The 25,034-nt window shown below is 44.5% G+C and overlaps 1 protein-coding gene across 5 annotated transcripts in view; it reads right to left on the bottom strand.

Moving 5' to 3' along the window:
• The window catches only part of KLF7 (KLF transcription factor 7), a 62,004-nt gene that overhangs the window by 30,466 nt on the left and 6,504 nt on the right, over positions 1-25,034 (bottom strand). For 4 of the 5 annotated variants that reach the window (XR_009729196.1, XR_009729195.1, XR_009729197.1 and 1 more), the window contains exon 2: positions 873-1,485. Coding sequence is in view for 2 of the 5 variants with exons in the window: in XM_061378062.1 (XP_061234046.1) it covers positions 873-1,485 (613 nt within the window). In the remaining 3 variants the exon portion in view is untranslated. The remainder of the gene's footprint in view (positions 1-872; positions 1,486-25,034) is intronic. The other variant, XM_061378082.1, reaches the window with a different exon arrangement.

The following is a 25,034-nucleotide window of genomic DNA, read 5'->3' as shown; positions in this document are numbered from 1 at the left end:
ATCACATGTGAAGCTTAGAACAAAGCCACAACACACACGAACTGCACAGCTATTACTGTCAATGAATAGGAGCTGAAAAGCTACTGGAGACTATGAAGAAATGACAGAAGAGCGGGGACCCTGAACAGGCAAACCTAAGCCAATTCAGCGTGCTTCAAGAAGCTTACACAGCCGAGCTTATATGCAACATTAGTAAATATTATCCAAAATAGCAGCCTGACATCTTTTCATACATTCTATTCCCTCTCCACCTACATTATTCCATTCAAAGTCCATGTCATTCTTTCATTTGTTCTCACTGTATCTTATCACCAGAGAAGCCCAAGATCATGCGTATTTCAAGGGTATGTGCATCTCCACACCTACACGTCTGCATCTACACAGATACTCTCTCATGCACACATTAATCCTAAACTGCGTATCTCAGATCTTAAGTATGTTTCTCTCTTTCCCCCACAAAAAAAGGCTACAAAACCTGCCCACACTATTCTCCAGTTGAAGCAATTAACACTTGACTAAAATTAACATTTTTGAAGTTGTCTTAGGGAAGTGAGTGCCAAAAACCAAAACTGGCATGCCCCCAGTTTTAACATGAACATCTACATCCCTTAGCTATCCTAAAATGACTCTGCATCAAGCCCCACAAGACAATGAAATCCCAAGAGGTTAATGGTAGACATTGAACTCCTCTGTCCTACTGAATAGCGGGTACATTTGCTGGCCTACCATATTATCCCCCTGCCCTGTTTCATGGACAAAAGCCTGGACTTTCAGAAGAGATTTTTCTTCCTCTTTTCTAAATGAGAATAAAAGGACATGGTTACGGTTAGGTGGCAGTAGGACAAGATGAGAGAAGCACCCTACATAAGTACCTGTATGAGTCCTCTGGTGAGCCTTTAAGTGGGAGCTCTTTGTATAAACCTTCCGGCACCCATTAAACTGACAGCGATGAACCCTCTTCTTGTTTTCTGGGGATGCTTCTGCCCCTGTACCAACGTGCTCACTGTCACTCTGCCCAGCTTTTATTGTCCCCGCAGTCGCTGTCACTACACCCACTTTCACGGAGCTGAGTGAAGTTTTCTTGGCCACCAGTTTCAACGTCACCGTGCCATCCACCGCTGAGAGAGTCTGTGAGGTTTTTACAAGGTGGCGGCTGAGCTCTGGGGAGGAAGGGGGTGTTAATGAGGTTACTGCATTGAGTTGGGCCTGGTTGACGGCTGTATAGCCTTCTGTGGAAGAGCTGGTGGACTGCAAACTGAGGCACGTCTCAGAGAGCAGCTTGTCCCGTGAGAGGATAATGTCCACATTAGTGCTTTTGTCACACGTACTCGTCTCCACGGGTAAAAGGATGGGGTCCAGCCGTCGGATATTGTCCTCTGCATCTGGGGCTGAGGCGGCATGAAGGAAACAGTCCAAATCCTCACCAAAGGTCTCAGAGATCTTCCGCGGTTCAGTCTGAAGGTATCGCTCCAACTCCAGGCATGTCTGCAGGAGGGAAAGGGAGAGGGAAGGGAGAGAAACCACGTCAGAGAGAGGTTACACCATAGCTCCCACCTAGGGCCAAAGAACAATGTGGTCCAGAGTCATTCAGAGAGAGCACTCATGCACACCAGCACCTTCTCGTGAGGGAGACTTGAGGATCTGACACTTGTTTGATGCAAAATAGACTATGAGAATATCCATGTATGGTAGCAGATGTTATAGTAGGAGTGAAGATACAACAACCAGAAAGCATCCAGTACATTTTCTGTAGTGAAAAGTCTGTATATTGTTCCATGGATACCAGGCCCTTCCCAGTTTTAAGTGTAATCTGGCCAACAGTCACTTCCATATGAAACTATGCTAAAGGCTGCATCACCCAGCCATGTACAAACAAAGTCACCTCTCCAAAGAACTGCTTCCTCTTCCTTCACAAACATTAACTTTCACTCCAAATTTAACTCAGCATAGTTGGCTGGGGCCCAGTCTGTTCCTAAACCATCAAAATCCTGAAGCATGAAGCGTAGCATTTTAAGATGGGAGACAGAGAAAAACTCCCAGTGACACCACAGCTTGTTTAAAGGGCCTGAGACAAGGAAAGATGTGACACCAAAAAGGGACCTACTGTCAGTCTTAGAGGGTTTTTGGTACTTCTGGTCAAATGGAGCTCACTGTGTACAGGACACCAGACTTGCATTCAAACACACACATGCACCTTATTAAAAGGTAGATGAAGTTGCAGTCAAGGCGGCTGCCACATGGTCCTGCATTTCCACCACAGTGACTACCAGCACAAGGACGGGGTAAGCCTAACTTGAATGTACCTTATTATGCGGTGTCCCTAGCTAGCCCCAGTAAAGTCTCCAGGCACTATCACACTCCCCAGTGCTCTCCATAACTAACATTATAAACTTTTATTGTTTATAGAAAACCGTTTGCTGTAGTTTCAGGAGCTTTTAATGGAGTTTATTAGTGCTGTTTTTCATTTCTTGCTTCCTGAAAGGCTAGCTGGTTTAATATCACCACTGTGATTTTAGAGGACTTGAAGAAAGAGACATTCTAGCCAATACTTTTTAGAAACTTCTAAGAACTACTCCTCAGAGGACACTTCTAGAGATATAAAAAAAGTGATTTTAGGCAAAAAATTTCAGCCTATGGGGGCTGGCGACCCAACTACTTCCCAACCTTGAGAGTCCAGCATCTGATCAAGAGACAAAAGCTTCATATGGCTGGAGGAGACAGAGACTCCTGCCTCCTGGGTACAAAGGTCCCGTCAACACGAGTGTAAAGAGACCCCACTCACAGCTATGAGCTGTCAGATAATTCAAGTGTACTCAGGAAGCAGCACTGCTGGTTGCAGATATTATGTGGTGGGATGACTTTCAGAGTTCACAACAGAATTTGCCAGTTATCTGTTGTTGTTAAAATAATAGCTGATTGTAGACCTGAGCTGCAGAGATGGAATTGGACAAAAAGAAATAGAACAGCAACATATCCAAGTGAGATGTGCTATACTTTAGCACATAGGTTATTTTCAGAGGCATGACACTGTGTGTACGATGTGTCTGCACACAGGCCTGGAGGTGGGACACTTACCAGTTCGTACATGCCTTAAGCAACCTTTCCATTTTCTTTTTAAAGTACATTTCTGGTATCATGAGGAATGGCTTTAGCTGAGGATCTGATCTCTCCCCAGATGAATCCTAACAGGTTTTGGGAGCAGCTTTCCAATGCATTCCACAGTCTTTCAGGAACAACCTCCACCACCAGGAAAGGCAATGCTTTTGAATGCCCCAAACATGTAATTTGGGCTGCTTGGCCCACTTAGCCTTCACCCAGTGAGGCAGAAACAGGTTTAGGGGCCTAATAAATAAAAGGCTTCCAAAGGAAAGAGCAAGCATAATCACAAACTGGGGGTGGAAAGGGGGAGGGGGTAAGACAGGGACTCAAGGCTATTAAATCTGATGACAGTGACATGAAATTTCAATTGCTGTGGGATCAGAAAGCTGCGTGCTGGCTGCAGGCTGCCCATGGAGGGGAGGCAAGCAGGAGGTACTGCTCCTTTAAGGCATCACCACCGCATGACAACAATAGTGGGCCTGACAGTTTCTTCCAGCTTCACCATTAATTTTCCATAAAGAGCAGTTTGTCGATGAGCCCTTTTCAGCAAAGCCTGATGCTTCAGAAACCTGTAATTATTCCTGGCTCCCCCCTCCCGCAGCCATTGCACCTGTGCCATTTCAAGACACCAGCTGGTCATGTCTTGCCTTCTGCCTCTGAAATCCAAAACCAGTGGATCAAGCCCATCTCCCCATAGAGGGGGGGGGGAAAACTCAAAGAAACAAATGCAGTCTTTCCCTCCTGCCCCCCCCTTAGCCTCTCCACCAAGTCAATAGGGGGGAAGAGCCTAGCAACACTGAGCCAGAAAAGCCCTTCACCTAATCTGCATGGCAGACAAAGCCCAGTGAGGGGTTGCAGCCACAGCCCTTCTTTAACCCCCCACCAGGGTCCTACCTGCTGCTGCATTTGCCAGAGCAGGCAATTGATGGCAGAAACAAAGCATCTTTCCCCATATGCACTTCCCAGCTTCTGCCAAGTACCTCATGCGACCTTCCTGGCCCAAATCACCCAGGGAGTGCCCAAATCACCCTGGCAAGGCAATTTTTAGGCCAGCTAAGCCAAATCCCTCGTTTTGAGCTCTGACCTGGAGAAACCAGTCAGGCTGACACCACCAACGTCTCCACTCCAGCCCAGTGGACCATCAGGAGGGGCAGGAAGGTTCTTTGGTCTCCCTCCCCACAAAGTTCTTTGCCAGCAAGCTACATTTTGTGTGTATGTGTGTTAGCAACAGGACGTTGACCACTATCCATAGAGGTATGAACCCAAACTGCTGGATTCACATGATGGTGAACCCCTGTAGCTCTCCCACTTCCAAAACCAGCCTGGTAAGAAAATGGTCCAAGGATACCTAAACAGGAGTAACCTGCTCTTGTCATGCTGTTGTCATAGTTCTGTTGGATGTCCAGTTTCTCCCTAACCACCCATGCAAGAGATGGGGAGCTTTGTGTAATGGATGTGACATGTGACACTAAGTCTGACTATCCTTTGTTTGCTACACTGCAGGCAACTTAGTGGGCATTCAGCTTTCTTAACCAGTGCCTGTAGGACTTAGAGCAATAAACACTACAGAAATTGCAATGTGAGGAGGGAGATGACTCCCTTCAGGAATAGAAGAAAAAGATCCGTAAACCTGCTGTTTGCTGTCAAGCCAGTTTTGCAGGCCAGGGATAAAAAGTGACCCACCACTTCAACCCATCTGCCCTTATTAAGGAGGGTCATTTTCCTTGCACTTTGCTCCTCAATTTAGCCAGTTAAAAGATGATGATTCATGCCTGACGAATTACACAGTGTGATTCTGAGAGACCCCAGGTACTTGCAGGAAAGGATGGAAGTCTGGCACGTGGACAATCCCAACAAAGAATTTTTCAGTTTACACAAATGCAAAAAGGTTTGCTTTTCCAGCAGAGGCACACTGCCATAACCTGAAAGAAATGTGCATTTCCCGCTACATACTGGTAACTTGTAATATCTCTTTGCTCCCACATTATACTATCGTATCAGTCCTCTGGGACACATGTAGCAGCAGAATACATGTAAACTGCACACTATGACACTTCCACAAGCATCACTAGATCCTTCAGACAGTAAAAGACAATCAGTGTAGTGCTGTCCTATGCCTGGTAAGGACCTACTTCTTGTTAGTCCTTTCAGAGTTTGCAGTAGCATTGACCCAGGGATATTCAGTGTTCAGTACATCTACCAATTCAGAAAGGTATGGCCACTAAATTACCTGTATTCCAAAGCTGATCAACTCGAATAAAGATTATTTACCAAACACATTAAGAATGCTCACCACTATGAAATACAACACAAGAGAAACCCAGTGTGTCCTAGTAGAGCTGCACTACACGTCTACCATTTTCAGCAGAGATTAGCACTCACCTAATTTTCAGCCAGCAGAAATCAAGACAGTTTTGCTACTAGCTGCAACAACAGTGGCCTTTCCAATCCCTCCCTGATTTGCAGATAGACTCTGGTTCAGACAACCTAAATTTTAGAGTGCTTGTCAGCTGTGCAGGTTAAAATGCAACTCAGAACATTCAAAATCCAAATACGATGGAGATGAAGCTTTGGCTGGGACCACCACTGTCATCAAAGTGTCAAGGCTCAAGGCAGTGTAGGGAACGACATGCCCAGAGGCCAGGGGCCTCTGCAGGGACATAAAGTTTGGCATCTGGGTTCAGGTACAGACAGCTCTGGAAAACCTAATTCGAACTGATAACTCAAAATGAACTCTCAGTTCCCAGGGTATAAGTCTAAACTTGCCCCAGTGAATTGCACAGCACTGGTCTTGACTGGCAGCCATATGGAGTATCAGAATTTGACCCATATGTACATGCTCTTGAGAAACCACAGGTCACGTCAGAAGCACCTGACTATGCTGAAGTCTTTACAGCACTCAAACTCTTGAGCATTTTGCACAACTAAAGACAGGAAAATGTGGCAGCAGTACAGTCCAGTTCTGCCAAGCCAAAAGAAAGCCTAACACTTACAATGATTTGAGGACAGAAAGTCAGGGAGACACCTTATCAACATGTTTCCTGGGTTCCTCTGCCTTATTGATGCTGAAATATTTTGTAACATCTTGATTTTGAATTTTTCTTGCAGATCATGGGAAGTTCTTATCTGGAAGTGCTAGTTACTTCTAAGTGCCATTTTCCTGCAGATATAATTGGACATCAAGCACTGATCCTGGAAGTTATCCAAAACCTAATTATGAAGTTGGATACTTAGATCAGGCTGTGACAGAGAATGAAAATGTTGAACATGGCTGACAAGCAGGTCTGCTCTACTAGTTCTGTTTACAATACTTGAAAGGATTCTCTTTGCAGCATGATTTATGTGAGCAAAGCAGAATTATACATGCAATAATGAAGGTCAAATGCCAACCTCCACCATGACCCCATTGCTTTCCACTGGCATGTAGAAAAGAGGCCTCATCTCTACCTTCAAATAACTGTGAAAGTCTCAGGACTGCGAAGGAAGAGAAAGCGCCTCAACCTGAAGGTAACCCAAACTAATTCTAAGGTCGGTGTCACCGCAGTTCACTCTAGCTCAGAGCAAACAGTGGCACCAGGTCCAGTGCCTGGTGTCAGCATTTCACTCTTCAGCAGAAAGCAAAAGCTTTGAGCTACAATGCTACTTGCACTGCAAGCAGCCCTAAGTTAAGAGGAGTAAGAGATTTAAAGCTCACCTGCCTTCCCTGAAACGCCATGCTATTTTTGTCCTTAGCCCTAAAACAACATTTGAAAGATGCATCTTCTTCCCACTGCCAAAAGCCTTCATTACTTCCTGAACAACAACAAAACTCAATACTCTTGCCCATTTATTCCAACATTGTCATCTGTTCCCACCCAGCTGCCAAAACCCCCAGCTTTTCCTCTTGGCAACCTCTACTGGGCAGTTGCTAGTTGTCAAAAAGCTGCAGCACATCAGAAGCTTAACATTTGGGACAGCATAAAATAAACAGAATTTTAGTATTAAAATAAGTCGTTTTACAAAGTACACTTGGGAAAACGGGAAAACCACACTCTGAAATGAATGAATAGTACGACAAAGTTTCAGGCAACAGCAAGCCATTTCTATTGCAAAGCATTTAAGACAAAACTAGTCATGTGCCAGCATATCTCGTTTATGTGTTAGTTCATTGAAAAAAAACACCAGCAACCCATCTAAAAGCACTTTTCAGGTACAACAATAAGACACATAATGACAGCTAACTTGCTGTAAATATCTGCATGCATGTTCTTAATCCCTTGTACATATGAAGCAAATCAAGCTAACTGTATGCTCAACAAACAGGCTTTTGCCAAGAGCAAAAGGCAGGCACACAGACAGTCAGCAAAGATCATCTGATAGGCAAAGACTTTTTTTCCTGTGGTAGCTTCATCACATGCCTGAGCCGTCAGGGTAGTCCTCTCTAACACTGGCTGAATGGGTCCCACCAGCAGTGGGCATGTCTGTCTACTCTTGACTACGCTACACAGAACTCGAGCCTCTGTTTGCACATTTCTTCAATATAATAACGACCTGTGCCCATTCCCCTCCTTGGTCTCAGCCCAAAGAATGAAGCTTTAAGGAAATGTATTTAGCCAAACCAGCCCATTCACTACTATGCATGCACGATAGTACTCTCAATGAACACTCTCCCACCATGACCCAGATGGCTTTCTCCTGGATGTTCTCCACAGTATTTTTCTTCAGAGCAATAAAAGATGCTGAAATCAGAAGCCTCAACCACATTCAGCAAAGATACATTTTAACTTCTGTAAAACTTCTGCAGATTTACTTGAAGGACAGAATTACTACCTTCACATACACACAAGCTGTTTTCCTGTTGCTGATGTGACCTGATGTAACTGCGGTTACCAAAGACTCTGATCAGCCTCTAAAGCTCACAAGATCAAAACCAATTTTTCCATAAATCATCAATTTTCACCAGGAAATGGGTGGTAAAACAAATGTCTCAAACAGAAAAGAAGTCTGAACCCATAACTTTAACCAAGGAGTCAAAAATCAGCATCTGTTCCCAAACTTACTGATATTAAATATATCTTATCGAAGAAACATTCTTTTAAATGGACAAGCCAATTTTGTTTACTAAAAATCTGTGCTATTGGGGCTGTAAGCATAGAGAATTTCAGTGCACCGGTTGTGAGATACTGAACAAAGGACTGCAGCTAAGCGTGGCTGAATTTGATAGACATCTAGATTAAAAAAAAACAAAAAAGGACGAAAGAAACGTGCAAACACTGACCCAGGGCTTTGGAGGCCTTTTGTTGGGTTGTGACTGTTTAATGAAGATAGAAAAAATATCTGCCACCAGTCACAACAACAAAATGTATCATCAGCGTCAGCAAAGGATTAAGGATAGCCAAATCAAGAACGCAAAAGTGCAGGCAGCCCATTGTGCTAGTATCAAAATATGATAAAACCCATATGTGCTTGTACACCAGCACATGCCCTGCATGCTGCCACGCAAGTAGCCATACAATGGCCATTTAAGAAATTATATATATGTAACATAAGTGTGTTTCAAAATCTTTCTGAAGAGATAACTTTTTTATATAACAACCTTGGATGGCTTTGAGCGCACTGGCCAGCGGATCTCACCACAAGCTTTTTTCTCCAAACTTCATCACGTGTGTGTTTAACCTGCTGCTGTCCAGTTTGGAAGCAACTTTAACATTATAAATAGCAAAAAGACACAATTAGCTCCTTGAATTGCTACTCCTAGCTCCCACTGAAATCAAAGGATCGGGTTCAAAGCAGGACCCGGAGTGTGGTAAACTTCTCACAGGAAACGGATACGCAAGAGCAAATGCTGACGGCTGTGGAACGCACAAAGCAGAGCAATATTTTAGGTCCTGATTCTCAGTTAAGATTCATCCTCACAAAGTACTGCAGAGGGGTTACACAGCAAAACTGGATAGGATCATGAATGAAAAAATGTACTCTTCAGAGATGTCTCATTAGCTTCCAGAGACAGCTATACATTTCCTCCTCAGTAGCTGACACAAATGTATACACTGGTTGTGTTCACACACTTTCAGGCAACAGCATATTCATAAGTGCAATTCTTCACAATTAGCTTATTAAATCAAACCTGGAGATGTGATCAATACTCTCAATATACAGTACATTTTATAAGAGTCCTAGGTTTCGAGCCATCTCATCTGCTCTGACCTAAAAACATATTAAACAAGGATGCATAACACTGAATTCCTAACCCAAAAACATGCAATTCCTCCTCTTGATTTTGCATGATCAACATTTTTTCACTGGGACCTACTGTATCTACCCTGTACATGATGCCTATTCATTATCACATCTCATGGCTCAAAAAACCTTTTGTATGTTCCCTTTTGTATTATTTTTGGCTGCAGGGAGGAAGAGGTGGGGACCTGTCTGGGAAACAGGAAGCAGGAGGAAGGAGGGGAATGTGTTGTAGAATAAGGGCAGAGCAAAAAAGAATAAAAGAGCATTTATGCACTTTCTAAACGACAACAAACATACAGGACCAAAGCCTGCCTCCAGCCATGCAGGAGCAGTGGGCTGTTTGGTTGAAGTTTAATGTGAACACCTCAACTGTCCAAGCACATTTACAAAAAGCCATTTGCTGCTTTTTTTCTTTGAGTTTGTTTTATAAAATCATTTGGGCAATTTGTTATCTTACAAGAGCACAAAGATGCATGGGCTCCTGTGATAAATATGCCAGTCTAGGCAAGGAAAAGAGAAGACAACAGACTGGAGTTTCACTGCTGCACCGAGAGAAATACAGACTAGAAACAAAGCGATGGGAAGCACAACCGGATTCTCAGCTGGGGTAAATCAGCACAGAGCAGGCCTGATTTCATGGTTCCTGTTTACATCAGCTGAGGATCTTGCCAACACTCAAACTCCATGAAATTCTGCTCTTAACTAGCACCATTTAACTGTGGCTTACGTGAAATAGAATTTGACATGTTCTTTGAGGGCTGGAGATGGTTATTTTGTATTACAAATCTTGTCTAATTTATTAGGAACAATGTGACCCACATGGAAAAATGGGAAGAATTTAAAACCAACACCAACTTCAGACATCCTGATACTTGGATTTGTTTCCTTTGTCTTTTTTTTTTTTTTTATTTAATTTGGTCAGTCTATACAGAGGTTATTCACAAACTGGTTCCTGCCATTTCTAGACCAGAGTTGTTATCATCTGTACATAGGAACAACAGCCTCCGCACTTGAACGTCCCACTGTGGGTAAAGTTGCCTCTTATTCAAAGCCAGTTGCCCTCCAAAGGATGCTCCTATATCAGTGTTTTTCCATTACTTTTCTACACTGCTCTGCCAAGGTGCTTGTTCCAAAACTCCAGCCACCAGGGATTCTGATCAGCCTCAGATCTTGCAGGCAGCGCACTTGGGCTGCTCTGCACCCTGATAAAAGCAGCACAGTCCTCTTTTGAGAGCAATCTGCTACAGCACTTTGGTAAAGTGCCTACCGGTACTGGCCCAACCGCTCAGCAGCATCTGAGGAGACCTGTATCCCCAAACTGCATTAGATCAAACAAAGAGGAGATCCAGCAGGCCCTTTTGTGGATATCATTAGCAACTCAAGGTGCGCTATCAGAACTGTATGAGGCACTGCTCACTCCTTATCAAAGGATCACAAGATCAGCCTCGTGTCAGCATAGTTTCCAGCAGGCTGTACAGCTACCAGCTGCAGCATGGCATGGGAAGCTAGGAGATCCCATTAGGAGGCCTGCAATTTCTTGACTTGAGAAAGGCAGGTCAAACCACCAGCTACTCAGAGGCAGCACACCTCTGTGAGCCAGTGTACACAACCACGGCTAGTGCACTGGCTCACCTCCTTCAGTCTGTTGACTGTGGACACCCACCCAGTTGTTATGGATTTTAATATGCTGCAATATGAAAGTGCTATTTCAGGACAAAGTTATTAATAGCAAAGCAGCCAGAAAATAGCCTAGAAGGAATGCAATGTCTCAGTATTCCTGGAAGATCGATGACTTCCCAGCATCTATGCAGCCACCATGGTTAATTCAAGATGTTTCTGTGCACAAGACTGTCTTTTGTAAAGGGAGCTAACTGTATGATAAGCCATCATGATGTGCCTTCACAGAAATGCCACATATGGGTACCAGCAGAATCGCAGGTCTGCAGAGGCTACAATACAGAAAGACCCAAAGGATGGTACTTTGTTACGCTAGGCAGTCTAGGGAAAAGCAGAGGCTGAGCACTGCGATGAAACAAGCCAGGAGAAGCTCTGCTCTTCCTGAAGGAGATGGAGGATGGGACAGGATCTGTTTGAGCCTTGCTCAGAAACCTATTTGACTCCAGGACCTTATCTTTTCAGCCTCTATTAGCCTACAAGCACCCTCTCCTTCTCTTGCATCTCCTCAGCAACACTCTACGTGGCAAGGCTCGTCACTGTCCCTTTTCACGCTCTCTCTTAAACCTTCTGTTTCTCCTGGCAAAATATCCATGGAAACATATTGGAGAATACTGTCCTGAGACCCTGCCTCAACTTTATGTTGGCATCTTTTCCCCTAAAATTAACTGGGAAGGTTCCCAAATTAATTCCAGGTACGTCACCAAACACAACACTCAGCACCACCTTGCAGAGTTGATACCAGACAAAGGCATCTCTCTGCTGCCAAGGCTTTTAGCATCACTTCTGCCTGTCCCTATGCTGCTGAGAGACCCTCTGGGAGGCCTTTGGCTTTCCAGCCCCATTCCCAATTATCCTCCCTGAGCAAATCAAATGAAATTTGACACTGCATCTCTCCCTGAGATGAAAAGGCCCAAACGATAATGCTGGAAACTGGAAGATGTCATGTTTGTGGCACTACAGCCTTACCCATTAAACCGCCATAGACAGCTCCAGCTCACTACCAAACATGCACTGCAGGAACTGCAGTCCCTCACCACTCTCCAGAGAGGAAACAAACAAAACCCACTTACCAAAAAGGAAAAGAGGAAACACATTGCAGTCGTTGGACATGTTATCTGGCAGGTTTCCAACTCAAGACGTTTAAAAAATGTAGTTAGTTTACCTTAAGTGTCCTATTTTCCCCTATTTCCCTTTTCCACTCTATTTAAGCCTATACAGCATCTCCTGAGATAAGCCTGCCTTTGTAGATTGGCTGTATACCACTTCTTCCCTCTATTGTCTTTCTGAGATAGGATGGAAGTCTCCGATGTCACAGCTTGGAAGACCATGGCCAGGCTCTCTTGGCTTGGTTTGTGGGAAGAGGAAGAGCAGGAACCGAGGAAGGACAGCGGCTCCCGCTACAGGAGGGGCATCCTCTTCCCCATGGTACAACCAGTCCTCCTTAGTATTTTGTTTATCATCGATACTTAAATAAAGCTGTTTTTAGTAGCCCCCAAAGGCAGAGTCTGTTGCCAGCTATCATCATCCCAAACACTTCAGACTTCTGTCACCATGCTTTGGTACAATCCCTGCAATAGCTAAACACAAACATTATGTTCCCCCCAAGTACAAAATATAGCTTTCAGGAGCTGCAATTTTATTTTGGTTATAAACATACAAAGGTAACCTTTATGCAGTGAGAGGAGGAGCCACGCGTGAGACCACAGGCTGAGCCTCTGCTTCGCAGGGAACATTCCTGGGAGCGCTTTGCTGCTTCGCCTCCAGCCAACTCTGCTTCCCAAGCGGCTGCGCTTCCCAAGCAGCTGTGCTTCCCAAGCAGTTGTATGATATCAGAACTGAAGCGAGAGCCAAAATGCCTTGTGGTGGCTGGGACTGCTGGAGGAATCTGCTTCAGACCCAGCAGTCCAGGAGCTGGGACTCAGAAAGGGAGAGAAATGCACTCAGACCACGCTGCTTTAGCTATAGCTGGCACTGTTGGTAGCCTACACATTCAGGACAGTTTGCCAGGCATGCCTTGTGACTTGATTGCCACCCTGAGCCACTGCAGAATACATCACAGCTCTTCTGAACATGCAGGCTGTGGTCAGAGCATCCCAGAGGTGTTTCCACCATCTCCAAAGCAAGGTTTAGGGGGTTTCCTCCATTTCAAATCCTTCTAATCCTTCCCTGCTCTGCAGATGTCCCTTGGCTACCCTGCACTGAGCTTGTGACACCTGTCAAATAAGCATGATGTCAAATTGCCCCTGCAAGCCCTTAAATGCCCCTAGGCATTTCAGTCCTCCTGTCAAGACTGCTAATGTGTCCCTTCCCCACCACGAGTAATGATGCATTCCTGGAAGCAAAAACTGCATTAGAAGTCTTCTTTACATGCGAGCTAAGAGCTTTCTTTGCCTCGTACCATTTTTACTCATAAATATAATATCAAGGTGATCGTGTTCTTCTCAGACTACTCAGAGTGTTCTGTAAGTAAAACCTGCAATTGGCAATTTATCAGATGGAAAAATAAAAGCCACATTTGGTTTCTCCCTACACTTAAAAATGACCACGTGCAACCTCTGAAGCACACCAATCTTTTTAACAAGGTCACGAATATCAGCCAGGGGGTGGGGGGGAACAAAACCACCCTGCACATGTTTTTCCTTCTACTCTGCTTTCTTACCAGCTTTGCTCACTTTCTAAGCAAAAAGGAAGCCTCTCCTGTTCTTATCACACTGTGTTTATTCAAATTCCAGCAGCCAGTGGCCACTCCTCCAGGCACTCTCCAAGGGCAAACAAGTGGATCTCGCTGCAACACATATCTGAACGTGAGACACATCCAGCTCCGAGTTGGAGTGAGAGCACAAACGATAGAAGCCATGGATGCTGGGACACCATGAAATCTTTTGAAAGCGCTGCTCCTGCAGGCTTAGACAAAAAGCACAAAACACCCTTTGCCTAATGAAAGGACTGGAAAATGCACTTCAGAAGGCACAGCCTTAGGAGTCAGAATAAATCCTCCCAGATGTCCCTGGTGACAAAGCAGCCCAATTTGATCAATACAGCAGCATTATTAACACTGCGCTACCTTACACGAGGATAGTCACATGTTCTTGCCTCTGCTGAGCATGGGGGAAGGGGTGCAAACTCCTACTGCAACTCACAGGGGAAATGTCTCTCTCAAAATCATTAAGATTGCACAAAGAATCTCTTGCCCATTTCCATGCAAGCTGCCTTTTTGGGGGAGAGCTCTGCTTCGTTAGTATTAATCAAGCTCATGTGGAATCCCAGAAACAGTGTGTGCTTTATGGTTTTCTCAACAAGAAATTTTGGTTTTAATGACTTTAGGATCCCTACCTTGAGGCTTTTTTTAATGCAGCCATGTTTGCTTTGGGGGCTGGGTACAGACACATAAATGTAAGTGGTTAATAACAGAAGGTAGGACTTTACGATTAGCAAATTTTGTAGAATGATTATGAGGATTAGGGGTTAAGTGCATTTGGATTCAAGCAGAAGTAATGGTAGTAAAAGGGTATATATCTCTGCTGCTCCTGAGGCCCAGCCAGAGTCACTGCCTTTCTGAGTTTGCTTCTTGACATATGATGTTACAAACAATCTTGGTGAGTAACTTGGGAATCAGCAGGAGAATGGAAAGGGAAAAAGAGCAAGTGCTAGCTCATTACCTGCTATGGCCAGCAAATCCCAGAAGTCTGTAAAAACTACATCCTGTTTGTGCCTCGTGACGACTCTGAAGGTTAGAGAGGTACCACCCCTATGCCAGGTGAGAGAGAAACAGCAGAGCAGCAAAAGCCCGAGTGGCCTTTAGCCACTGATGGCACAGGAGGAAGGACTGACTGTAATAATAAACACAAGACTAGCAAATGGCCTTTAAAACCAGGAGAAAGACCTTCTTATTTACAAAGAGAGGTGTGCCATCCATTGCTGGAAAGAAAAACCACCACAGAAATGCTGCATTGGCACAAGCCATCTTTCTCTAGCACTCAGCGCAGATAACACATCAAAACCAGGGAAAATGACAGACTCGCTCCTCCTCCACAGGGAAGAAATCCTAACACAAACCCCCTTTGCCACCTCTCCACCAAAACCCACCAAGACTATCTGCAGCCTCTGCAGAGAGGGAGGTGAAATTCTAAGTTTGAGCATATCAGGCCACCTCCATGCTGTGCATGGTAAGCGTGTGTCACCAGCGAAGTGTGGTGCTTCTCCAGAGCTGCTGGCACAAAGTCCTCTCAGAAAGGGGTGCCCATAAAAGTGTCTAGACAGACTAAAATTAAAAAAGAACAAATTATATGACACTGCCCACTGTCTGCAAACCAGGGCCAGATTCTCAGGGGGAGGAGTAAATCACTAACACCGTGATTGTTAGCTAGTGGAGTCATCCTAATTTACACTAAGCAAGGATCTGGCCCAGAAAAATATTCCTGTCGAGTCTGCAGTCAAAAATTCCTCCGCTAGACCACATTCCACCAGTTAAACTGCCAGGGAAGACAACTGCAGAAAGAATTTAATTAAAATGGGGATCAGGGAGTTGGTATCCTTTTCAAGCTCTGCTCTTGACTTCCTCTTCAACAACTGAGTGCTTGGGGGTCCCAGTTTCCCAGCCTGTAAAATGGGCAGTCTGAAGCTCCCCTGCTCTCTAAGGGCAATGGCTGTGAAGCACCTTACCTGTTCAAAGCCCCACCATCAAATCAAACAGACATCTGAATACTCTAAACCTCTGGGTCTTGGATGAAAGGATATGTATTTTTCTCTGCTGAAACAGCTCTGACATTGCTTTTGGAAAATCAAGCTTCAAAAAAAGCAACTTGCAAATTTTTCTTCCAAGACTGTAGGTGTCAGATCCTCTGACTTACTGGGATACAGCTGAGGATTTCTGCTGCTCCACACTTCACAAACTTGCTGCCACAGTCCCTGATACTGAAATAGAGGTAGGCACAGAGAGTACTGCTTTCCCACCATTTCCTCATTCATATTTTATTTCTGAACTTGAACTTTTGTACTGATTAAAATCTGGATGGACAGTGAATTTTCTGCACACCCCTCTATTTCCAGTAAGTCATTAGATAGAATACACCCAGGAGGTAGACCACTGCAGTCACACCATCAAGTCATAACGATGGTGCCACGTGGTGCCTCACTGTAGCAGGTCCTTTCTTTGTTTTCATTCCTTAATTTCTGTTCAAACATTTGGGCTTTTTACATGCTGGTCTGCAGGACCATTAGCAACAGCACGTGGTTTAGGACCTGTTTCTTTAGTCCTCACATTCCACACACACAAAACTGCTCATGGATGCCCACAGTTTAAGAGCTCCTGAATAAAGGGAAGAAAGACGGCAGCTCCTCTGAGAGTTCTCATGGAGGCAGAACCATGCAAAAACCAGCAGAATCCTCCTGCCCACAGCCAGCTGTGCACCTCACTGCCGTTTGGCAAGGCCCCACTGTTTTGTTATAACCCCAGCAGACCCTGCGTGGAGCGAGCAGATTTCCTCCTGCACAGGAATGAAAGGGAATCACCATCTTCTCAAACACGGGAACATATTTATTTGCCATATAAGCAGCCCAAATTGACCCAAATGAGCAGAGACAGTTAAAAACAGAAGACAATCACAGCAGGAAGGTGGAGAGCCCACCAAGCAAACCAAAGAGCACCTGGCAGCCCAGACCAGCTAACACTTCCCCAGCTCAGGCAGGCTCTTTTGTCTTTTGCTAGCAGCTTTGGTGAATCCTTCTTTAAGGCTGTGGGACCAAGGTGGCAGGGAGCCACCTTGCTCAAGGCCACCACAGCCATCCACCCCAGATGGTGGCAGAGGGGGGAACCTCCTGAGGGATGGTAGTGGGACCCCACCTCTGACCCCATAGCGTTTTGGGCAGGCCTGCTTCCTATTCGTGTTGGAGCAGTTCCCTTTGCTGAAGAGAAGGGCAGAGGTGCGCTGGGCAGGCCCCAAAATTCAAGGAGACTTTACCCTTTAACAATGATCCTGGTTAAGCAACTCTCCTCACATCCATCAACCACAAAATCAGTGGCTTTCAACTAACCAACCAGCATGTAAATACTGTTTCCTGAACAAAGAGGGCATCAACTCACAGCAGTCCTGCTCTTCCCAACACTAATAACACTACCTGACTTTCAACCCCACAGTTGTGTTTTAGGCTTTTCAAAATGCAGAGATCTTCCACCACTTGCTGTCAATAGCCAGCACTTGGAATCAGCTACCATTAAGTCAAGTCATCAGCATCAATTTGACTTCATCCCATTTAAAGTCTGATCTGTTTCATTAAACAAACAAACAAAAGTTTGGCATCAAACTTTTTGTTTCTGTTTACTCTGATGGATAGCAGCCCTCACCATAAAAACATGCTTAATAAAAACAAATCAGAAAACTAAGGAAACTGATTAAAAGCTTTCATTGTGAAGAAAAGCAGGGAAAAAGGCTTAAGTAGGAAATGCTAAATTTTTTTGTGATGCCAGCAGAGAGAAGCAGTATGCAAAGAAAATCATGTAGGGGCAGGAAATCAATCCTTGAGACTGAATTTGGAAAAACAGAAATTAATGCATTTAGGGAAGTAAACAGCAACACAACATGCACACTCAATACAAGGCAGAGATCCAGCAAGGCTGAAGAAGAGACCTATAAAACCAATATAGCTTTGAGGACACATTCTTAGCATCTGATATACAGGAAAATTGGAAGGAACACAGAGATGGAAAGTATGAAAAAACTGAAAGAGACATGCACATTTATTACTATTTATCACATCTATTCCTCCGTCAGTGCTGTAATCTTCAGTCAATGAGCAGGGGTCTCATTTCACATTTAGATAAAAATCCTTGAAAGAGTTCATATAGATAAAGATGGGGGAAAGTGTCACAGACTGTGCACCTATGAACAGGGTGAACCCAAACAAAGCAAAGGACTTGCTCATGGAGAAGAGAGAAAATATAGGAGGGGGAGGAATTAGGTAGGAGAGAGAAGAGCCTGTTAGATATATGGCTTAGTGGTGGACCTGGAAGTCCTAGGGTAAGGGTTAGACTTTATGATCTTAAAGGTCTTTTCCAACCCAGTTGATTCTATGATTGAACATTCCTCGAGAGAACAGTCTGTTAGATATTCCTCCCCTAAATTAGGTTTTAGCACAAGCTTCCAAGAAAAGCCATGCCTCACACTAGGTGGATTTCAAGTGAGACTGGAAAGCACCAGTGAGGCACCTGGGCAGAAGAATTTAATGATTTAACAGTGCTAATTTCCAAGCTTATTTGTTTCTGGACCAGATCTGCTTATATAAATGGTTTATTGTTGCTGGATGAAGGCAGTGACCAAATATGCCTTTTCACCACGTGTACCCTGCTCCTGAACCTCATCTGCCTTCAAAACAAGCCAGTAAGACCACCTTGCTGAAAACAAGTCTTTCCTGAACCTTATCTAACCTCAGAAGCCAACCTGCAGTCAGAATGTGGCCCCACACCCTCAACATGACATGACACGACACGACACACACTTGGGATTTGAGGAAGCTGCCACCTCCAGAAACCCGGTATCTCCTCTGAGATCCATTTCTAACCTGACATACAGTACACGTGTGATGGATTCTCAAAATGAAACATGTCTGGCTGCCCGTATGTGCACGTGCAGGGACCCTTCATGATTCACATTTACACTACAGCTTTTTGACATCATTAGAGCAAAAAGGTCTCAAAGATGACTTACTTACAGAAGGGGATTTTAAGATCAAAATGGCCATTCTGATAATTTAGTCTGACCCCTGGACTACACAGCCCACTGAATTACACAAAGGGCTCCTTTAGATGCTCATTTACACCCACTTTCAGGTTGTTTTTTACTGCTGGATATGAATGCCTGAAGGTAAATCAGACTGGGATCCTTCCTTGTTCCCATGCACTAAGACTTTTCAGAAACCTCTCTCATCTGTCTTCATTTCACAGATGGGCATGACTATCCTGGAGGAAGCAATGCCCACACCAGGCATCATCCCACCTTGCAGTGCTGGGGAGAGCACATACAGCACTTGGAAACATCTTCACATTCTCTCCTACCTCCAGATTTTCTTCATTTGAAAACCCAATGAAAACAAATCATGCTACATCTTTGTTTTGTAAGGGCAGCTCAGGACCTCCCACTCTTTCATGGAAAGAAAATGTCTTTCCGGTACAGTTTCCATTATTTATTAGCTGAAGGTGGGGGGAGAAACGTTATTTATAGGATGCCTAAGGCCACACTCACTATAAAACAGAAATAAGCCAATATAGCTGGAGCACAACTTAGTGGCCTATTGTGCAACATTTTAAAAAATGGACTCTGTCATTATGGCACTTGAGAATATCCCCTCCCCCCAACACCAGTGGAAATCCATTTATGAGAGCCATAGAGCAGCAATACTGTTTTAATCAAGCCATTAAAATGGGTGTGCTGTTTTCTGCCCACATCCTGATATTTATTCCACATCCTGGCAAGATCTGGGATTTGTATAGACCATTCTCCCGCAAGGTGTCAAGTGACTGTGTGGACACTGGGCCAGTGTAAATCCACATACTGCTACTGTGACTCTGGCAGATCTGCATCAGTTTGCATCAGTCCAGGATCTGACTCACTGACTAATCCAAAATCCCCAATGCAGTGTGGGTACTATTCTTCCTATTTACAAAGACAAAAAACATTAATAACTGAACGTCAAAGGTTTCACTGACCTTTACCACTTAAAGCAATGGGAAGGAGACAGAAATTCCGGTAGTGGGAGACAGTCCCACCACAGTGACCAGAGATAAGGCTTGCTAATACAAAACACTGACTGAATTACAAGGTATACATCTGGTATAGCTCTCACTGCATCAACATAACCCATATGAGACAGTCCCAGTGAGGAGGAGTCTTCCACCTAAGGCATGCACTCTCCAACAAACACTCAAGACTGGGTAGATGAGTACTCAGCATTTTCTACAAGGCACATGTGCTGGGCTTATTTGGGAGTAAGAAATCACCCATGCCTTGCTTCCCTTGCTTTCCCTCAAATGTCTGCTTCAAAGACATGTAACACAAATTTCTCATGTCAGGAAAGTAAATCCCAATGCAGCCTTTGTAGGGCTCTGCGCACCTACTGTTAATTCTTCTCAGCTCTGGGGAACTGCTCTGGGAAGTCACTCATTTACCAAGTCCTACACACCAGAAATTAACTCTGCACTGGCATTCTTCTGTCCTTCCTCAAACAAGTGGGGCTTATTCACATTTTAAACAAAGCTCAGAAGGCCAAAGATGAGCTAGGCACCCTCAGTAGAGAGTTTTGGGTAGACCAAATCTCATTTGCCCGCATCCAAAAATGATTAATAAAGGAGTCACCCTTGGAAAACACAAAATTGTCTTGAGTGAGCAGAAATCAGGTGCTGCCTGAGGAGAGATCATGAGGTTGGTGGCAAACTCAGAGGTACAGCGTGGTGCTATGAGACCAGGTTGACCAGAAGGCAGACAGCTAAGCAGAGCAAAGCTCCCACATTACCTTCCTGAAGCCCCAAATCACCCCAGCTCCTGAGGCACTGATTGAAGTAAACATCATCACCCTGGGAATCACTGGAGACAGAGATTCCAGCCTACGTCTCAAAGGTTTCATCCTGTAATCAATGGAAGAAAGAGCAAAGCTCCTCCTGACCTTAACTGTACAATCAAACACCAAAAAGACACATTCCCTCTAGGAAACACGTCACAGATAAAATGAGGCCCTTCCATTTTCAAATGCTGTGCACAACAATCTTTCTTTTCATTTATAAAACACAGGAGAGCTAAGAAATATTCTGATAAGAGTCTATAAACTCTTTTTCTGTGGTAGACAGCAGGAAACTACCCCAAGTGACATTCACTTACCCTGAAATTCTCAATCCTGCAAGAGAAGCTCCTTATAAGCTCTTTCACTGGGTCACGTCAGCATTTAACAGCAGTCTGCCTCTTCTTCCAAGATACTTGAGACCTCCAAAACTCTAAATGCTTCTTTCCTCTGGCCTGATCAGACAGAAACACCCCTTACTCTCTTTGCCTGCAATCCCCACTGCTCTTTCACATGTTTCTTAAAGCCCCAACTCTCAGAGGTTTCTGATTACATCAGAATCACTTTTCTCAGCATCAAAACCAAGCTCCTGGTTTCCTCAATTGTGCAGGAAAGCCTACAATATGACTTTACACTACCCTGAAAGATCAGAAACAAAAAACAACTAGAAGGAATATGGACCTTGCTAAGAACCTGATTGATGCAGCAACCTTCAGATGTTCACAAACACTCTGAGGTGTTGGCACGGCTTATGAACAGCTGGGGAAGGGTTGCGACACCACCAGAGTGAACTGGCACAGCAGCATCAGATGGAGATAGAAAAGAACTATTTTGCCCAAACTGGCTGTCTTCTCAAATCAGTCAGTCCAGTGTCCTTTGCTTGTCCTTTATTATTTTAAAATGCAATTTAAAAATAAAAGCAGGAGACACCAAAGTTCATCCCCATCTAATCTACTCACTAATGAGGGAGATTTCTTTTCACTGGCACTGATTTTCCATTAAGCAGCAAATGCAGCCTCTCCGCTGTCCACGTGTCGGAAACAAAGCCATTTCTGGCCTGATGCTTTCCATATGAAACACCAGCTCCCATCTTTCTTCTTCCCTCTCCCTTCCTCCTTTCCATACTTTATTACTCACATGGCAGCTGTAGTAGCTTGCAGATGAGTGGAATGTTTTCTTCAGAGCAGCATAAATTTTCCGGGCTGACAGGAGAGGCCAAAAGAGAGAAAAGAAAAAAACAACCCCAAACCAGGATTATTTTGGATTTTTCACCAGCTAGAAGCAGGCAGTAGGCTCTGCAGGGCTGGCACCCTTCAAACCACTATGCAGCCACAGGAAAAGAACAAAGCCCATAAGGCACTCACCCCACCCTGCCCCCAGGGATGTGGAGCACCTCAGAGCTAGTAATAAGCCAGAAGTGTCAAGGGATGGTGAGTGCATGAGTGCACTGACTCCTCACACAGAAACCAGCAGATCATCTTGCCAGCAGCCACTGATCAGAGGAGAGAGGAGTAACCCGCAATTGTGAGAAGCCAATGAAGACATGTGATTGCACCACTCTTGTGCATCTCAGGCATCAACATGCCCTGCCAGACCCTTTCCCAGAGGGAGAGCAGGCACTCAAATTAGAGACCAGAAGTATCCACATATTGCTTACAGCATCACACAAAGTAGCAGCTGCAGTTCTCAAACGAAGCCAAAGAGTCACAGGGTGCAGAGAGTCTGGATACCTTTTACTAACCGAATTGATAGTAGCTGGGGAAAAAATAATCATGTTTTAGGGGTACAAGCACTGTCCATCATTTTAGCCATGGAGGGCTAAAATGGACAACAAAGCCAAAAATGTTAGCCAAAACAAGTCTCTCACAAGGAAAATAGTGACAGTCCCTCAGGAAAACTAGAAAGTACAACTGGGTGAAACATTTCTACCTAACATTCTTAAAAAAACCCCATTTTTGTCTAATGTAAAGCATTTTATTGAATACATTGGTTTTGGAGCCACCATGTCATCACTGAAATTTCACACAGCCAAGATGTAATTTGGAACGGCAGACCTGAATCAAGCAAAGAAGCAACTAAAATCTGTATCTCTAACATCACACCTAAGCGCTGGGATGTGGCTAATGCCCGTTTTGAGTGTAAAAAAGCAAGCAGACAAGAGCACCTCTCACCCCTTCCACTCTTCCACCCACTGAATATTTTTCACCCTGGCCGTTGCTTGCTGGAACCTTTGTTTTCCATCCAGCCATGGTGGAGAATAAAGGCAGGAGATTAAAGGCAGTCCCCTACTTCATCCCCACCAGCACAAAGCAGTTCACCACAATGCTGATTCCCCTCCAGGGCTGGAGTGAGGACAAGTCAGCAGAAATTGCAAATGTCTACAAGCCCAAGAGGTTTCCTTATGCTTGAAAGTGAACTTTGCCTACTCGAGAGTCAGGATTAAAACCAAATGCCTAATGGCATAGTAGCCTATTAGTAGCGAAAGCATTTTTTAAATCTAATTTACTTCTCATACCACACTCATTTTTCCTCACCACTCAGTCCAAACAAACGTTTTCACTTTGATTTCCAGTTGCTTCAGTTGCATGGGAAGAATGCTGCAGCATGAGAGCTGCAAAGGCAGCAGGTGCCCAAAAAAACACAAAACCTGTTTGCAGGGCCTTTTTAATTATATAGATGGAGATACTTCCACTGATTGCAGTTTCCATCAGAACATGCTGGTTTACAAAGGTCCATCATGGTCAAATGTCAAACCTATGTCAGCATCCCTTTAAAACTGACCTTGGGAGGCTGCAGATTTAAGGGCAGGAATTGTAAATCAGGACACTAATTGGAATGTCTCAGAAGAGCTTCTCGCAAGCCAGCTTCCTCCTCCTTTGCATCCTTCCCCATCAATCACACTCATCCAAGCTTGCCTCTGTCACTGTCTACTTCTCTATCCCTTGCAGAGTAGGAGCTACTGACCCCCATACATGATTTAAAACCCCATCTTTCCGCTTGGGTCCAAAATGCTGGGAAATAATCAAGAGGATTAGGACATGTGAGACCCAGTCTATAAGCACCATGTTCAAAACCATTATGACACTTAAGTAAGTATGCACACTGGACCTTCAGCAAGCATTAACAGGCAGTCTGTGTGTGAATGACTCATACTCTTCAGTGTATGTTGTAAAGTATACCACATGCATCTTAATAGTTCTCTAAATAACAACACACTCAATGAATATACAGTTAGTTGCACTGAGTGGAAATGCTCTGGATAGGAAAGGATCCTTCAGATGGAAAAACACGGAGTGGATGGGTCCCTGCTTAAAGGATTTAAGAGCATCAGAGCAGCTTAATACATCAGAGCTGATATAGTAAAATTTTTAAACAAAATAAAAACCCAAACACACACATGCCTCCTACACCCAACTCCAAGACTTATTAAAAACCTAGAGAAGGGATCAAATGAGTGCTATTGGACAGGTTGACTCAAAGACAACCCAGCCCTCTGGGAAGGGGGATTTAAGTTTACATTTGAGATCCTCATTTCCATTTTCCAGCGAGGCAGAGCCGCACGCGCTGAGGGCTCCCTCACAGGAGCTGTCCTGTGCTTTCAGCTCCTGCAGCCTGGCACGGCAGGGGTTGGGCCGCAGCTCCCAAGGGGCTGGCCGCAACCCCTCCTGTCCCAGCCGCGCTGCCGGTGCGCCGCACACCCGTAATACAAATCCTGGCAGCAGCCCTATGACAACAGAAGAGCTGCCAACTCATCTTGTAACCGAAGAAGTTGGGTGTCCTGATTAAATCCAAGATGTCTAACTACCTTTGAGCATAAAGACTGAAACAATTTCTTCCAAGAAGGGACATGAAACATGAACCCTGCTCTCGCAGACAGCTTAACAACCTGAACAGCAAGGCAACCTTCCTCACCAGCTGCTGCCAGAGCAGGAATGGCAAATACAGCCTGGTGAATGCAGCGTTATGCGAGCTTTTCCCGATGTACACACCTATCTGTACCTCCAGCTCTCAAAATGCCACAATAGTGGCATTTTATTTATGCTGCTAGAATCAAATAAGTGATGGAAATCACAGGTTTTTTTGAGAATAAGACAGAAAGACAAATCTTCAGTGGCTCAGAAGCAAGGAAATGAAAAAGAACATCAAATTAAAAAATAATTTGTGACTTCAAAGACAATCTCAGTGTCTTGGGAACCAGGCACATGACTTTTTAACTCAAAGTAACAATGCTGGAAGGACACACAGCCAACAGAGCGCCAAACTCAGACAATCAAAACACGTACAGCACCCATCAAGACTGAAGCCCATGGGAGAAACTAGGACGGTCTCACATACAACAGCAGCAAACTGGGGAATATACCTGCATAACATCTGTACTCCAAACCTGTTCTCTACCCAGGAAGATCTGGGAGGAAGGGAGGCTCCTTCCCTAGCAGGTTTGTTTTGTTTGTTACAGAACCAGCTGAACCCTGCAGTTCAAATGAATCCAGATT

Source organism: Neopsephotus bourkii, unplaced genomic scaffold, assembly GCF_033783945.1.
Source record: "Neopsephotus bourkii isolate Nb327-2 ecotype Australia unplaced genomic scaffold, CSIRO-AGI_Nbou_v1 NB_196, whole genome shotgun sequence".
Classification (NCBI taxonomy): Eukaryota; Metazoa; Chordata; class Aves; order Psittaciformes; family Psittacidae; genus Neopsephotus; species Neopsephotus bourkii.
This window is presented reverse-complemented; position numbering and strand designations above follow the sequence as displayed.